Genomic DNA, 16,182 nt, shown 5'->3' with positions numbered 1-16,182 from the left:
GAGATTTACATGATAGGTTCACATTCCTGGCATAAGTTCTTTATAAGGTATTCACATTCTTGGTCAGCTAGGCCAACCTGTTCCCTAGTCTGAAGAGAGTTTGCAGCTAGGGAGGCCTCTAGTGAACCCGTGATGAGCAGGTGCACCCTCTAGTGGTTCTCTTACACTACCCGTAGTTTGTGACCTGAGCCTTGCTTTGAAGCTTTACTGTGTAAACTCTGGAATTACAATGTTAAAAAGCAATCCAGGTTCCTCTTTATCCTGACGATGCATGTTCATACTAGGTTTTTACATAACAATATTGACTATTAGGATTACCCTGTACTAAATAAACTCAGTGCTTGACTAATGTGAATTCAGGCCTGTCAAAATGCAGGAGAAACAAGGTGGCAGAGAGTGTGCTGAGTCTATGCTGTAGAACACTTAACACTTACTTACCTATTACACTTAAACTGGATTTGGTGGGATGGCGTTTAGGGGGAACAAGCTATGCCCTGTGTGTGTTACATACAGACAGACATACTGGTTACACATAGTAGGTAACCTCATTTTTGTTTGGAAAGAAAGAAGTGACAAGAACCTCAAACTCTTAGCCCAGGCAATATTGGTGTCATTCATCAAGAGAGATTTAGAAGTATGGGAGTTGACAGTGTATTCTGATTGTTAAGGAAAATATACATGCGCACGCACATATACACGGACATGAGATGAAAACCAGTGTGTAGCAGTTCTGTCTCTAGTACAAAAGTGCAGTCCCCCACCTGAGTAGCTACAGAAGATAACGGAACAGAGCTTATTTTCAGGCTGAAATGAATTCAGTCAGCTCCTGAACTGCTTTTCTGAGTTGGGTTTGTTTGTGGTTTTTGGTGTTTGGATAGGATGTGTTTTCGTGCTAATCTGCTTATAACTACAGGCCTGGAGCCTAAAGTGCTTAAGATGTGTGGTGCTTGGAATTTCTCTTTGTTTTACTAAGGAGATTTTTCTCTCATTCTAGGAATTAAAATCTTTTCCTCTTCAGCCCAATTATGTAGTAACGGACGGCCTCTGTGAAAAGGCCTTTCTTTGAGGTCTAGAAGTGGAAATGATTTGTCCTGAAAGAGCATTCCTGACCGATCGCTGTTGCCGAAGAAGGTTGCACCAGCGGTGGTCTTGGCTTTCTCCAAAATGCAGAGTGACGCTTCAGATTTTAACAGTTCAGGCTCTAGGAGTGAAGGGTCTGTCTTTTCAAAGACCGAGCACAGCATCGTCGCGGCTTACCTGATAGTGGCAGGTACGGGTGTTTATTCAGTGACCTGCTTCTCGGGTGGGAGAAGAGCTGAGGTATTGGGCACAAGGGAGCAGTGTGGGCTAGCTCAGAAATGGGTGGGGTTGGGGTTGTAACAAACAGAAAATGGACACGGAAGAGTATACTGCTTCTTGACAGGGAAGGTTTTTGAGCAAAGGGGCAAGAAAAGCTTTGCATAAAATGAAGCTTTAAAATAAAAATTGTCCGCATGTTTGGCTTTTACATTACATTCATGAGCAGAGTGTGCATCGTGGTAAAAGCATGCTTTCTGTCCTTTACGACTCTCATGTTTAATTTGCATAGTTTTCTTCTTGGTAGGATCTAGCTCAAGATTCAAAGGTACTAGAGGAGAAGCAGAAACAGAAAAGAGAGGCTGCAGATACAGTGTAAATTCAGCTCCTCTGGCAGGCAGCCGTGGGAGGCAGCAGCTGCAGGGACCATCTTTTCGTGTCTTTGAAAGTGGGTACAAGATATTTCAGCTTTTTACTCTTCCACGTTGTCCTTTGTGAAATGAAGGTAGGAATCAGGGATCCACCGTGTCCTTATGAAGAGTACAGAAACTGTCATCAAGGCCCCTAAAGGATGTGGGTGGGTGTTGAGCAGCTATGCCCTTGTTGGTACCGTTATCAGATTGAGATAAAGGCTTGTTTGTAGAATGGGGGGATGGGGGAGGGATGAGAAAAATGACAAAAACTGTAGCCAGTGGCTGGCATGGCTTTTATAACCAGCAATTGCTTGACCTCAAACTTCATAGAAGAGTTTTAGTAACTGTTACATTGGGTTCATTGCTTTTTGGATTGTCATTTATGAAAAATTCAAGCGTATTTCTACAACCAGAGTGAGAAATGTATCTCCATGTATCTTCACAACTGCTTAGTTTTTACCTCATAGTTGACTTGGACTATAGATAACAATTTCCTTTTAACTTTAGTGCTACAGTAACTAATTCATTTGAATACTTCTAGGTGTAAGAGGCAAACACTGAGCCCACATTTCCAGAATTATGTGGAGACACTGTATACAATTTTTGGTTCCCTTAAATGTATGTGACAAGGGAAATCCGACGTTAATCTGGCATTTTGAAGGCTGGAGCAGAATTGCTGAGGATTCCAGAGTCACCTGGGCTCACAAAACAACAAACAAACAAAACTGGTCACAAGATTAATATGGAAAGGAAATTCCCTAGGAAATCTTACAGCTGCGTTTTAGTTTTGTTTCCCTAATTCGTACAGATGAAGAGTTTAAGAAATGTTCCGAGTACACACTTCTGAGGCTGCTTGGCTCTGAACAGAGGCCTTTTGTTGGCTCTGTTATGTGAGTGCGCAGGTCAGTTTTATTGGGAACCATCAGAGCATGCGGTCTTCGCGTGTTTTTGTAGAGGACCTGAAGGAAGCGGGTCTTCGCTCTTTGTGCCTTTGTTCTGTGTGTGTCGAGTATCTTGAGTTCTTCCTATCCCTCAGTTTCCTCCTTCAGCAAAAAACCACTTGAGCTCCCAAATAAGAGTGACCACTCTGAGGCAAAGGGTGCACTTCCATATCGTTCCACTACCGTTTTCACCACAGGCCTATGTTTATCATTTTTACCATGGACCTATATAGTTTTTGTTTTTTACTGTAGAGCTTATTTTATATATGTATTTAATTAACTTTTTGAACCAGGAGCCTGCTGTATTGTATATAATAGGCTAGAACTACCTATGTAGCCAAGGTTGGCCTTATACTCAGGACCTTCCCGACTCTGACTTCTGCGTGTTGGGATTACAGGTGTATTGCCACCCTGCCTGGCTTTGCTGTAATTTAATCGGTTTTTACTTACGGGTCTGTGTGTGTCTTTGTGAGTGACTGCCACAGGCATGTCTACAGAGGCCAGAAGAGGGTGTCAGGTCCCTCTTCTAGGACCTGCAGTTACAGGTGGTTATGAGCTGCCCGACACAGGTGCTAGGAACAGAATTCAGGTCTTCTAGAAGGGTATCAAGTGCTCCCAACCACTGAGCCATCTCTGTACCTCATACGATTTAATTTTTTATGCTAATCTTTCATTTGGATTTGAACTCACTTTTACCAGCTTCCATTGCAGCAGATACTTTGTTAATTCAGTGCTTGAGTACGCTCTCTGTCCCACTTACAGCTGAGAAGGGAGAGCATGATATGATACTTGCGTGGACTTGAAATAATTCATCACTGGTGAATTGTTAAATTGTGAGAGGTTGGCTGAAAAAGATGACTGAGTATCAAGCATTGATGGACCGCAGAAGCTAGAAGGCTACAGGGAGTCACTGAAGGGTTAAATAGGGACAGTATGATCTGATTTGCATTTCAGAAGTGTGTTGTGGTGGTAGCTAAGTAGGCCACTGCAGTGAGCTGAAGGTGAAGAAGAGGGAGCACTGACTGACTTGTAAGGGGTGGGGTGAGGTAGAGAATGCCACCTCTCAGTGATTCGGTTCATGGAGATAGGAACGCACCCGGAGAAGAGCAAGTTTGAGATGGGAGGCAATCTCTTGAGTTCAGCTGCACACGGGGGAGTGGGGGGGTGGGGGTGGGGTGGGGGGGTGGGGGGCTTGAGTCTCACAATACCAATCTCAGATCCAGTGAAACCACTCAGAATGCTGAATTGGGAAAGAAAGAGTCTAGGACAAAGAGTTGGAAAACATACATTTAATATGGCAGTATTGAAGAAAGGTTTTCAAGTAGACCAAGAAGAGATGGAAGGAACAAAGTGGCGGGGGAGGGGGGGGAGGTGCTTCCGGATGAGGGGGGAGGGTAGGACTACTTAGAGTTTAGACTGATGGATCTACTGTCTACCCATTGGAGAGTATTTAACCAGGGAACTAATTCAGTGCTTAAAACAGCTGGAGAGAATGGGGAAAAGGAATAAATTATTTGTATATACCTACCTTATATTGTAGATACCTCCAAAATATACTTACTTCATTGTGGCTATGTACTTGCTAGGCCACGATTTATATACCATAGTTAACCGTCTTTGAATCTTCAGATTGGAAGATTTTTTTTTCTTTTCACCTTCCCGCATATTTCTTGTACATTTACTAAGAAGATCCAAAGGCTTATCAAATTTGACGTTATTGTGTTTTAAGTGATTTCTATTATAAAAATTGTGCTGACTTGGGTTGAGTAGCATTCCACTTTATAAAACTTGCTGTGTAGAATGCACTCAAGAAAGAGTTTATTGAGAGCCAGAGATGTATAAGGTTAGGACAGCATAAGAGCTGAATGACTTAGCGTCGCTCAAGAACAAGATAATATCAGTAAGGACTTTGGGAACGCAGGCAGAATAATATAGAATCCTGTGGGTAGGCGGCCACTTCAGGGCTAAATTGGGCTTGGCCTGAACTTTGAAGGATGGCTGCCATTTGAATATACAGAAAACAGCATGAGGTGTTTCAAGTGGGAAAAATACGAAGTCAAGATTTGCAACTTGATGTATCTGTTATCAAATAGTTCTTTTTGCTCATTAAATAGTTCTTTTCATGAGAAACACATTTTTTTGTCTCATTTGTTGCATAACTTTCCTTCTAGAGAGAAGTCCAGTAATAGTTCTAGCTTCTCCATTAAAATTCATTTTTCACAACAGCCTCCACTATTGGGGCCTAAGGATGGCCTATATCTGGCCCATGGAAAACACAGGCAGCCTTCCAGCCTGTAGGAAATGTTGATCCGGCTAACATTTGTACACAGTGTACTCACTAATAATTCATATTGTCGACGGCCACAAGAACATGCTGGTTAGAAACTAGTCCTCAAACTAAAAAGCTGTCTGGGTCTGGCCAACTGTGGGGCACTGAGCACACTGAATTCTTGTTCCAAGGCTGAGAATGGTATCACCTGTGGTTCTCCAATGAACCAGAAATCTGGCTTGACCTGATTAGATGGTCAAATATTGCAATATGCGTTTTCCTACACACACACACACACACACACACACACACACACACACACACACACACACACACAGAGAGAGAGAGAGACACACACACAGACACAGAAACAGTGAACATGTACATGCATGTGTGCATGTGTGTGTTGAATGAAGAAATTCAATCTTGACATGTTGAATTTCAAGAAATACTGGGATAGTCACATGATCACTACATGCTTAATGTGCTTAATGATATTGAACCAAATAAAAGATAAGAAATGTGCCAGAAATGCTGTTAGGATGGAGTACTGGCTGGTTTTCCGTGTCCACTTAACAGAGTCATCAGAGAGGAAGGGGATTCAGTTGAGGAAATACCTCCATGAGGTCCTCAATTAGTGATCAGTGGGTGATGGCCCAGCTCATTCATGGTGGGTGGTGCCATCCCTGGGCTGGTGGTCCTGCATTTTTTTAAAAAAAAAAAAAAAAAAAAAAAAAAAAAAAGCAGGCTTTAGAGAAAGCCATGGGAAGCAAGCCAGTAACTAGCATCTTTCAGTGGCCTCTGCATCAGCTCCTGCCTCCAGGATCTGCCCTGTTTGAGTTCCTGTCCTAACTTCCTTCAATAATGAACAGGAATGTAGACGTGTAAGCCAAATAAACCCTTTCCTCCCCAACTTGCATTTTGGACATGGTGTTTCGTCACAGCAATAGAAACCCTAACAAAGATGGATCGAGTGCTAGTTGAGGCTTGAGAGAGGAAACCAGACAGAAAAAAAGGGGCCAGTCTTTGGGAAATGGAGAAGAATGTAGTCTGCCTCAGAAGAGGGTGGCTGGTCATTCATGCATCCTAAAAAACCAACACATTGGAGTCATGAAAGCTACAGGGGGATTTATAGAGACATATGGATGACGTTGAAGCCAGCCTTCAGTGCTGGCTTCTGCAATCAGCAGGTTCTTTGTGTTTTAATTTCATTTCTGTTTTCCAGAAGATGTTACAGTTCTAAGAAGAATGGGACCTCTTCAACCAAGGGACTAAGCTGGGTTTGCTGTCTTTTGAAGCAACTTCAACATTTTTTATTCTATTGTAAACATTCAAGTTAAGCAACATGCGTGATCCTTTTGTGTATATATATCCTCAGGTATCATAAGCATTCTCAGCAACATAATAGTCCTGGGCATCTTCATTAAGTACAAGGAACTGCGGACACCCACAAATGCCGTGATTATTAACCTGGCTTTCACTGATATAGGGGTCAGTAGCATTGGCTATCCCATGTCTGCAGCTTCAGATCTACATGGAAGTTGGAAATTTGGACATGCCGGCTGTCAGGTATTGGAGATCTCTGGAATGAAAAAAAAAAAAAAAAAAAAAAAAGATAAAGTAAAAGAAACAGATGCAAATTTAAAATCCCCAAAACTGGGTCTGGAGAGGTGGACCAGTGAGGAAAGTCTTTGCTGTGGGATCAAGGTGACCTGCATCAGGATGCCATGGAAAAACTAAGTATGGTGGGCGACACACACCTTTAATCTCAACTCCAGGGATGAAAAGATAGGCAGGTGACTGGATCTAAGAAAGACCCTGTCTCAAAATATAAAACAAAATAGATGGGGGAGTAATAGAGAACTCATGTCAACCTCTGGCCTCGATGCTCACACACAAGTATGTGCACCTACACATGTACATGCACATACACATCACACATACAAAGCAACAAAAATAAATCCAGCAGTTAGAACAAGATACTGTAGGATACTGATAGATCATTGCTTTGGTGAAAAATAGCTTTGGCAATTACTTGAGAATTATTTTTTATAATACTTTATTTCTTTATATTTTATGTGTAGAGTGTTTTACATGCATGTATGTCATGCCTGTATATATGTCCTAATATCACACGTGTGCAATGTTGGAGCCAAGAGGAGGGCAGTGGATCTTCTAGAACTGACTTTACAGATGGTTGTAAGATACCATATGGTGCTGGGAACTGAACTGTGGGTTGTCTGGGAGAGCAGCCAGTGCTCTGAACTGCTGAGCCATCTCTCCATCCCCAATCATATAAAATTCTCCAATCCAAAGAAATATACAAGGAGCCAAACAAACTGGCATCCAACCACAGAAAAAAGCAATCTGCATGTTCAAATAAAATGTGCATATAAAATATTTAAATGGATATTCTCTTGTCATGTCAAACAAAATATTTAGTCACAATCATTCTCTAAGAAATATACTCATGTTACCACAGTGAACTTTTTACTCTAGAAGGTCCTTTGTGAGAAATGTTAATAGCTGTATTTCTTTTGACAGGAAATATGTTGGCATTTATTTGCATTGGGATAGTAGACAAACAACTGTGGTCACATTTTAATAGTTTCAGTAGTCTATTATTCCAAGCCATAAAACTATAGAGGATAACCGGAGAGAAATGGAGAATACTATCAGCTTTCTCAAATCATTCTGTTTTTCAATCTGTACTCACAGGCTTCCTTCCTCCCTCCCTCCCTCCCTTTCTCCCTTTAAGATGGTGGAACTTCAGAGGTACTATGGAAGGCCATTACACCATTCCTGTTTTGATTCTTTTCTTTGAGGGCTTTTCTTTTTCTTCCTTTTTTTTCTTTTTTAAAGATTTATTTATTTTATGTATATGAGTACACTGTGGCTGTCTTCAGACACACCAGAAGAGGGCATCAGATCCCGTTACAGATGGCTGTGAGCCATCATGTGGTTGCTGGGAATTGAACTCAGGACCTCTGGAAGAGAAACTGGTGTTCTTAACCACTGAGCCATCTCTCTAGCCCTTGAGGGCTTTTCTTACTACATATTTTTGTGTATATGAACCAGATGCTATCTGATGCTTTGAATTTATCTATCTATCTATCTATCTATCTATCTATCTATCTATCTATATCTGAAAGGAAGTCACACACACACACACGTATATAAAAATGAAAGGAAGTTAGAAACACGTGTATGTGTGTAAAACTTTCTTTTGTTTTTAGATATTACGGTTTCAGGGTTATCCATGTTGATGGAAGTGACTGTTTCATTATTATACAGCTATGCAATATTCTGTTTTGTTTTTGTTTTTGGAGACATGGTTTCTTTGTATAGCCCTGGCTGTTCTGGAACTCATTCTGTAGACCAGGCTGGCCTCGAACTCAGAAATCCGCCTACTTCTTCCTCCCAAGTGCTGGGATTAAAGGCATGTGCCACCACCGCCTGGCTGCAATATTCTGTTTTGTGAATATAACACACACTCCATAACCCACTGAATGAAATTAGTGTTGCCTATTGGAGTGTTAAATGATGCTGGTTTGTTCTTGTGCAGGTTACCATAACCGCAGAGTTCATGAGTGCAATGGTCACATCACGTCCAGAAGATAGCATTGCATAGCAGTTTTCCACAGCCTCTAGTTCTTATATTCTCTCTGTCCCCTCTGTTGTGATGGTCCCTGAGCCAGTTCTGGGGGAGGGATCGATAAAGATGTCCCATTTAAGGCTGAGCACCCAGTTATTCTCAATAACTTATTCTCAGCGCCTTGACCAGCATTAACTGCTGGCTATAAGCAGAGAGAAGCTTCTCTCGCCAAGGGCATAGGATAGCACTGGTCTGTATGTATAAACGATGCTTCGAAGGCAGGCTAACAGCATGCCCATTATGAAGACCACAGTGAAGGTTCCTCCCTTCTGACAAGGTTTATGATATCATGCATGAGTTCTCTCCTGTGCAAGCCTCGAATGCAGTCCAAGAGTGATTGGTTCTGCCCATAACCCTTGTTCTACTGTTCCACTACATGAACATTTAATATGTTTCAAATATATTCTAACAATGAGGCAAAACTACAAATGATCAGGGCTGGCAAGAAGACTCAGTGGGTAAAAATGCTTGCTATGCAAGCCAGATAACCCAAGTTCATGCTCTGTAACCCACACTCCTAGGAGAGAACCAACTCCCAAGAAACTGTCCTCTGACCTCCACATATGTGCGTGGAATGCACATGTACACGCGTGTACACACACATCATAGATACACAATAGAAAGTGTAAACGTTTCGTGGGAGGGTTTGGGAGGGCGAACTGCTTCTGATTTTGAGTTTCAGGTTTATGCAGGACTGAACATCTTTTTTGGGATGGCGAGCATTGGCCTACTCACGGTTGTAGCTGTGGATCGGTACCTGACCATCAGCTCTCCTGGTGGAGGTAATGGTGTTTCTCGTCTTTCTCAATGACAGCATTCATTATGGAACAGTCGCTCGACATGTGCTCGCTCTAAAGTACAGACAAGGGTTTGTAATCGGGCCCAGTCTTACTTCTCTAGAAATCCTTGTTCAAAAGTTTGGGTGGCTTCCTACAATACTTAAAATACAATCCAGAGTTCATTAGGCAATCCTTCGAGGCCGCTCAGGATTGGCCCTGGTTGCCTTTCCAGCTTTGTCCAGGGTCACTGTCACTTTTGGATACTGGCCAGGCGATTTGGGACTTGTGGATATGTTGCTTTCCTTGCCAGGCAAAGCTTTTGCTCCTGCTTGTCCTCTACACTTTACCAGGCAGGTGTTAGGTCGCCATTTTTGTCAGAGTGTGAAACCCCATCGACAGGTTTTGTATGCTCCAAGGTACTTGTGTTGATTTGTGAGTGGAACCAGTGAGTCCTATCACTGTGAACAACAATACTAACGCTTCATGTGCTTCCTCCACAACAGGAAGAACAATGACCACCAACACTTACCTCAGCATGATCCTGGGCGCCTGGATCAATGGCCTATTTTGGGCTTTGATGCCCATCATAGGGTGGGCTAGTTATGCCCCGGATCCTACTGGGGCTACATGTACCATAAACTGGCGGAAAAATGATACGTAAGAGATGTGTTTACATTTTATACTCAAGTGCTCCTGAGGTAGACATCTCTGAGCCTTCTGCTCATCCAAGTGTTCCTTCTGTAGAATACAGACTGTGCCAACGGCTTCCTGGGTAGTGATGGTTTGATCTAAGTGGGAGACAGACTAAAGAATGACTTATGCTTGTTTGCAAGTCAAGGTCATATGATTCCTTTTGTGTCCTTTCTTTGACCTTTCGTTCCTTTCTCTCCTCTCTTATGGCAGCAGTGGGGACAGTCCTCCACTCTTTGTTCATCTCAGAGCTGTGATCACAAGTAGGAAGAGGGTTAGTGAAGTCAGAGAGTAGGTAGTTCTAACCAAAACCTAGGCTACCCCTGTCCAGCCTTTTCCAGATGGTCTGCCATTCAAGCACATGCTACGGGTCCCTGCAAGGATTTGCTGTGAGTTGACAATGCTCCCCTAGGTTTGCTGTGGAAATGAGGATCCCTTGGTTCACTAAAGGAAATGAAAGATGACTTAAAAAAAAAAAATCCTCTAAAATAGATTTCTGTAAAGAGTCAAACTTCAGGCTCCATCCACCTCAGCTCTGCCATCATACTGTGAAAGCAGCCATCAGCCAGATGTAAATGAATGCACATGGCTGTCTTTTAATAAAACATTATTTATAAAGATAGTGGGCTGGCAGGAACCAGCCCATAGGCCATAGTTTACTGGTCTAAGTGAACTATGAAATATAAACCAAACTTTCTTCCTAAACCCTTTAGCAGCAGAACGCCTGTTACTATTTCTAGCGACTATTTTCTCTTCCCCGTCCCCTGGCTTACGGCATTAAGTGAGTCGCCACGAATGTTTTCCTTATTTCCAGGTCGTTTGTGTCTTACACCATGATGGTCATTGTGGTGAACTTCACTGTGCCCTTGACAGTGATGTTTTACTGTTACTACCACGTCGGTCGGTCCATGAGACTTTACGCTGCTAGGAACTGCACTGCACACCTCAACAGAGACTGGGCAGACCAGGCCGATGTAACGAAGGTGAGAGATCAAAATCCTTGAAGTGTATTTGGTAACAAAGCTTTAAATACACATAGCTGAGGGGTTCCATGGCCTCTCCTGCTCTTTCTGCTGCTGTTGGTCCCCATGTTGCTGAATACTGTGACTCTGTATTCCTCTGGTGTCTGTGTGCCATGATCCCTGGACTTCATGCTACACAGACTGTAAGGATCCCCGGTCAAGCCCGGGCCTGAGTAGTCCCACACCTTTCCCTCTGCCTTTCTCTCTTCTCATCTGCAGTATGCTAGCAGTATTGGTTAGACTACAAGGCTGGTTGTCTCCCTATGGTTCAAACGTCTCCAACACGTGGTTCACTATGTCTTCTCCTTGTAGCCTTGATTTCCACTGCCGGGCTGCTCTGAAAGCAGAGACCTTCCCTTCATCATGTAAACAAGGAGCACAGGGCTCCTCTTCACTGTATCGATCTATGCAAAGCCCTCCGTGCGATGGCTAGTGCTAGAATCCACCCATCTTAGTATACGACAGTGTTCCCAAGTTGAGTTTAGAAAGTTCGTTTGGTTGAGATTAGCAAATAATGCTGAGGATGGGGCCGTTGTCAGTAAAACTAGAAGTGGGTTGGAGAGGGTTTGCGTGCATCTGTGCTTGAAGCTCTTCCCAGTACACCAAATGAAGGGGTATTTTTTACAAGTGTGTGACATCATGACACACAATGTCACATACTGCTCAGCGCAGCCGTTGGCAAGGCTCTTGCTATCATAGATATCTTCAGAGCTGAAATAAAGAACAGCGAAGGCAAAGCCCCAGCTTTTTTTTGTGTTACCAACAAAATTCTAACCTAGATTCTCCTGTTCCTGTATATGTCTTAACCATGCAAATATTTGCGATGCTAGTCTTGGTGATCGTCTCCCATTGCAGATGTCTGTGATAATGATACTGATGTTTCTGCTGGCCTGGTCCCCTTATTCCATCGTGTGCTTATGGGCTTGTTTTGGAAACCCGAAAAAGATTCCTCCTTCCATGGCCATCATAGCTCCACTGTTTGCAAAGTCCTCCACATTCTACAACCCCTGTGTTTACGTGGCTGCGAATAAGAAGTGAGTAGTGTTTTCCACGTTTCTGATTAAAATGACGAGGCAATGTTAATAGCAGTGGCTAGTGTTCTAAGACTTTCAGAGGTGAGTGACAGAAACCTGTGACAGCTGACTTACTTAGGATCTGTAATGCTGTGATAAAACACCAGGATAGAAAGCAACTTACAGAGGAAAGAGTTTATTTCGGCTTACAGCTCTATAGTTCATTGTCAAGGAGGTCAGGGCAGGATGCAGGGCAGAAATCCGGAGTCAGGAGCTGATGTGCAAACCATGGAGGAGGGTTGCTTACAGGCTTCTTCAGGCTGCGTTCTTACAGCACCCAGAACCACCTGCTCAGGGATGACACTGCCCACGGTGAGCTGGATTCTCCTACATCAGTACTCAATCAAAAAAGGCATTACAGGCTTGTCTGCTGGCCAATCTGACGGGAGCATTTTCTCAACTGAGGTTCTCACTTCCCAAATGACTCTAGCCTGTGTCGAGTTGACATCAAACCAGCCAGCACAGCAAGCCAGTTTAAGGTGATTTGGCCATGTAACTGGCAAAACTACCAAGACCTTATATATTGAGAGCTCTACTCTCCTGACAGACTCTTCCCACACAGTGGCAGAAATGTCCTTGGGCAACCCAGACCCAAATTCAACCAGCTCGGCATCCACGGACAAGCTTCATCTCAAATGACCATGTGGCAGGAAAGTTCTGGTTGGTCACTGATCCACTGGGTATGAGCGGTTATCCCACCCAGCTATATGGAAAAGTGTTTTCTAAAGAAAGGAGTAGAGAAGGCAGCCACGGGCTCTCAGGGGATAGTACAGCTGGATACTTCCCAGGAGTGCAGTAGAGAAGTTCTGGTCCCTTCACGGACCTCTTGGGTGAAGGTCGGATGATTTCATTTCTATTACTGCTGGATGGAGAAGCTTGGCAAGTCACAGAATGTCACCACTGTGCCTGTGTGAATGTGTAAATGTGCGTAATCATGGGTTTGAGAGAGCACCTTTAGCTGTACATATGCGCAGGAACACACATGCCTTAAGATGAGGTAGAGCACACAAGGAGATCGAAGGCCATTTCATGAGGTCAGAATCTGCTGGAAGTTCTCTGGGAAACCATTCTCAAGCCCTCTCAAATCCAACTGGTCTCTGCACAGAAGACCTGTGAAAATGAATCCTTAATTCAAACAAGGAACTTGGTGCACTCGGCAACTGATGCGTCATTAAACATACACAGCTCTGGAGTTTGTCAGATGTCCTCTACGTTCACCATCAGTCATGCAAATTTGGTCTTTATCTGTCTGTTCTATAGATTTATAAGGGTCTCTATTGGAGATGCTGAAGTTGGGTGCAGTGATGTATTTAGAGGTAACCACTGACAGTAGTGGGTCTTCAGACTTAACTGAAAATTCCTTAAAATGTTCATGTCACTTCGCCTCTGCCAGTTGGAACTTGGATCTAGGTCTTTTCAAAGACCAAGCAATTTTGCTTGGAGCGGAGCTAGTTTTTGAGGCTTCTGTCCAACTGCCATGGAAAAGCCATCAGAGAAAGTAGACCCAGTTGAAGACCCAGAAACTCCTCAGACGAAAGATGAAGAGACTCATCCTATGATTCAGAAGTCCTAGAACCAGAAACACTAGTAAAGGTCATGGAAAAGCTAAACCTGAATCCCAGTGCCAAGGGGCCAGTCCCTCCATCACCTGATTGAGAGCAGACTTGTGGAGAACAAAAGTGAACGAATCTTGAGGGAAGTTCAAAGCGCCTTTCCCAAGAGAAGGGTCCGCACATTGTTGTCTATGCTGCAAGATCCTAGAGCAAGGATGAAGAGATTTGCTTGGATTGAGCAGAGACAAAAAAAGGCTTGAAGGCAAGGAATATAAAGGGAGCAGTGAGCCATTCAGATGTCTCTGCACTTTCTGCCATTATCAAGGATGGGATCCTTCTGAGAATGCTGAAATCAGGAAGAATTAGCACAGTTTCAATCGTACACTGTTGGTGTACATCCTGTTGGTGATGCCACACAGCAGATGTGAAAGCTGGTTCTTGTTTGTTTTTCTAAGATTAAACATTTTCTGGTGCTGGGGAATCTTCTAACTTGTTAACCTTTACATTATATAGGATGTGTGATGTTTTAGATTCATGTGCATGACTTAAATTGAGTGAGAGAATGAGTCAACATTCTGAAAACTTTAGAAGCCTCAAGCCTGGGGCTGAAAAATAATGTAAATAGAATCTGGAGTAGTTTGGTTTAGAAGGTAATTAAATAGGTCTTTGGATACTCTAGTTTGCAGAAGTTTGTATTAAAGGCAATTTTGTTATCTTGACTTTTTGTAATAAATGCACAGAACAGATGAAAAAAAGGTTCATGTCATTATAGAATAACACATTTTCTCGTTTGCTTATGGCAGGTTTCGGAAGGCCATGTTTGCCATGTTTAAATGCCAACCTCACCTAGCAATGCCTGAGCCAAGTACTCTACCAATGGATATGCCTCAAAGCCCATTGGCTCCTGCAAGGATCTGAAATGCAAAGAAAAAAAATGTATCGCCAAACATTTGATTTGTTTATTTTTGACAATATGCTAATTTTGCTTTTAAATATAAATCCATTTAGACCAAGTGCAGACATAGACTACTGCCTTATTGGACTGCAGGTTCCTTCCACTCAGCCACCCCAACTCTGTCTGAGCAGCAGTTGCTGTGGCGCCTTCACTGTGTCCTCAGAGATGATGGAGTAGCTCCACTTGCTTTGATGAATCCAGGCACACAAAGCCAAGTCTCTTTCTTTCTCCTTAAAAGACATACATTACAGTGTATTAACGTCCTGTAACTTGACTAAGTTTTTCATTAGACAAGAGAAGAGACAGCTATTGGAATACTAGAATATTTTAATAAAATTATAATCCTCAATAATTAATAGCTGAAATGAGTTATTTCATGTTTTCAGCTATGAAAAGATATTTTTAGCATCTCAAAAATTTGAATTTAGAATCAATGATTAATTCGTGTTATTTAAACAAAAATAGTCAAACATTAAACAAAACTGCTTCCTATCATGCCACTCTGTTGCATATACATTTTATAGCAGTATAACATCTATGTATTGTGTTGTAAATTTGCACTGGGTATGTGCGTGTGTGTGTGTGTGTGTGTGTGTGTGTGTGCATGTGTGTGTGCACATGCAAGCATGTATGTGCCTGTCTGGCTGCCTGCCGACAGAGGCCAGAAGAGGGCATCTGATCTCCTGGAACTGAAATTACAGACAGTTGTAAGTTACCCGAGGGAACCAAATTCAGGACGCTGGAAGAGCATCAAAAGCTCTTAAACACGGAACCATCCCTCTAACACCCATATTACCATTTTCCTGACAATATATTTTTCTATGTCTGCTATTAGAATTAAGTTTGAACAGAGTGGTGCTTTTTTCTATTTTTGCCCTTTGTGATATCCTTAGTACATAGACTCACTCTGTCTGGCACATAGTAGGTGCTCTGAGTGGATTTGTAGACTCAAGCTTTGCTCTTTAAATGGCTGTGACTATTAAATACAGCTCATAATAGACTATTTTAAAGGCAGACAACTAAACCAGTTCAAGTTTTTATTCTTATGAGATAAGATCTCCTTATGTACTCCAGGCTGGGCTCAAACTCGCAGTGACCATTATCTCAATTCTGGGGATTACAAATGAGTACCACCAAGCCTGGATCAATTTTTTTTTTTTTTTTTTTTTTTTTTTTTTTTTTTTACTTTCATAGATGCAAAATTGGGAACACTTTAATACAAATATCTTTGTAGGGGTGGGTATCAATTATTCTATCTGAATCTTTATCCAGGCTAAGGTTATTGGACAGAAATATAAGAGAGTCTTATGGTTGCTAGCTGTCTCCAAGGGTGTACCTGCACTGCATTGGCAGTGTGTATACTCTCACTCAAGGGTGTGCCTGCACTGCATTGGCAGTGTGTATACTCTCATCCCATAGTACAATATAATGCTCTCATATTTCAAAACTATGAGTCATACACTGTAGCATAAATTCATTTTCTTTCACATCTCGCTCAATGCTTATCAGACTATATGTCTTTATCTGTTTCCTCCC

The 16,182-nt window shown here is 42.5% G+C and overlaps 2 protein-coding genes across 4 annotated transcripts in view; one reads left to right on the top strand and one right to left on the bottom strand.

Annotated features, from left to right (window-relative positions):
• Positions 1 to 16,182, bottom strand: part of Casp6 (caspase 6) — a 169,043-nt gene that overhangs the window by 88,773 nt on the left and 64,088 nt on the right. The window lies entirely within an intron of this gene.
• Rrh (retinal pigment epithelium-derived rhodopsin homolog) lies at positions 1,033 to 15,141 on the top strand. 2 transcript variants are annotated; one of them, XM_034501091.2, is made up of 7 exons: positions 1,033 to 1,270; positions 6,409 to 6,488; positions 9,257 to 9,356; positions 9,857 to 10,010; positions 10,858 to 11,026; positions 11,921 to 12,099; positions 14,495 to 15,141. In XM_034501091.2, exons 1-7 carry the CDS (start codon positions 1,165 to 1,167, stop codon positions 14,607 to 14,609), a joined length of 903 nt encoding a protein of 300 aa, XP_034356982.1. In that variant the 5' UTR covers positions 1,033 to 1,164; the 3' UTR covers positions 14,610 to 15,141. The 2 variants fall into 2 exon arrangements, with proteins under 2 accessions (XP_034356982.1, XP_034356981.1); XM_034501090.2 differs by having other exon boundaries at positions 6,298 to 6,488.

Source organism: Arvicanthis niloticus, chromosome 4, assembly GCF_011762505.2.
Source record: "Arvicanthis niloticus isolate mArvNil1 chromosome 4, mArvNil1.pat.X, whole genome shotgun sequence".
Classification (NCBI taxonomy): domain Eukaryota; kingdom Metazoa; phylum Chordata; class Mammalia; order Rodentia; family Muridae; genus Arvicanthis; species Arvicanthis niloticus.
The sequence above is the reverse complement of the archived record's forward strand: the minus strand, read 5'-3'. Positions and strand labels throughout refer to the sequence as shown.

What these genes read in the sequence shown, in the direction of transcription:
- Rrh (XM_034501090.2), top strand. Translation starts at nt 1,165, where the DNA reads ATGCAGAGTGACGCTTCAGATTTTAACAGTTCAGGCTCTAGGAGTGAA. An exon ending in TTGGACATGCCGGCTGTCAG is followed by an intron (nt 6,489 to 9,256) that starts GTATTGGAGATC and finishes TTTGAGTTTCAG; the next exon opens with GTTTATGCAGGACTGAACAT. An exon ending in TACGTGGCTGCGAATAAGAA is followed by an intron (nt 12,100 to 14,494) that starts GTGAGTAGTGTT and finishes TGCTTATGGCAG; the next exon opens with GTTTCGGAAGGCCATGTTTG.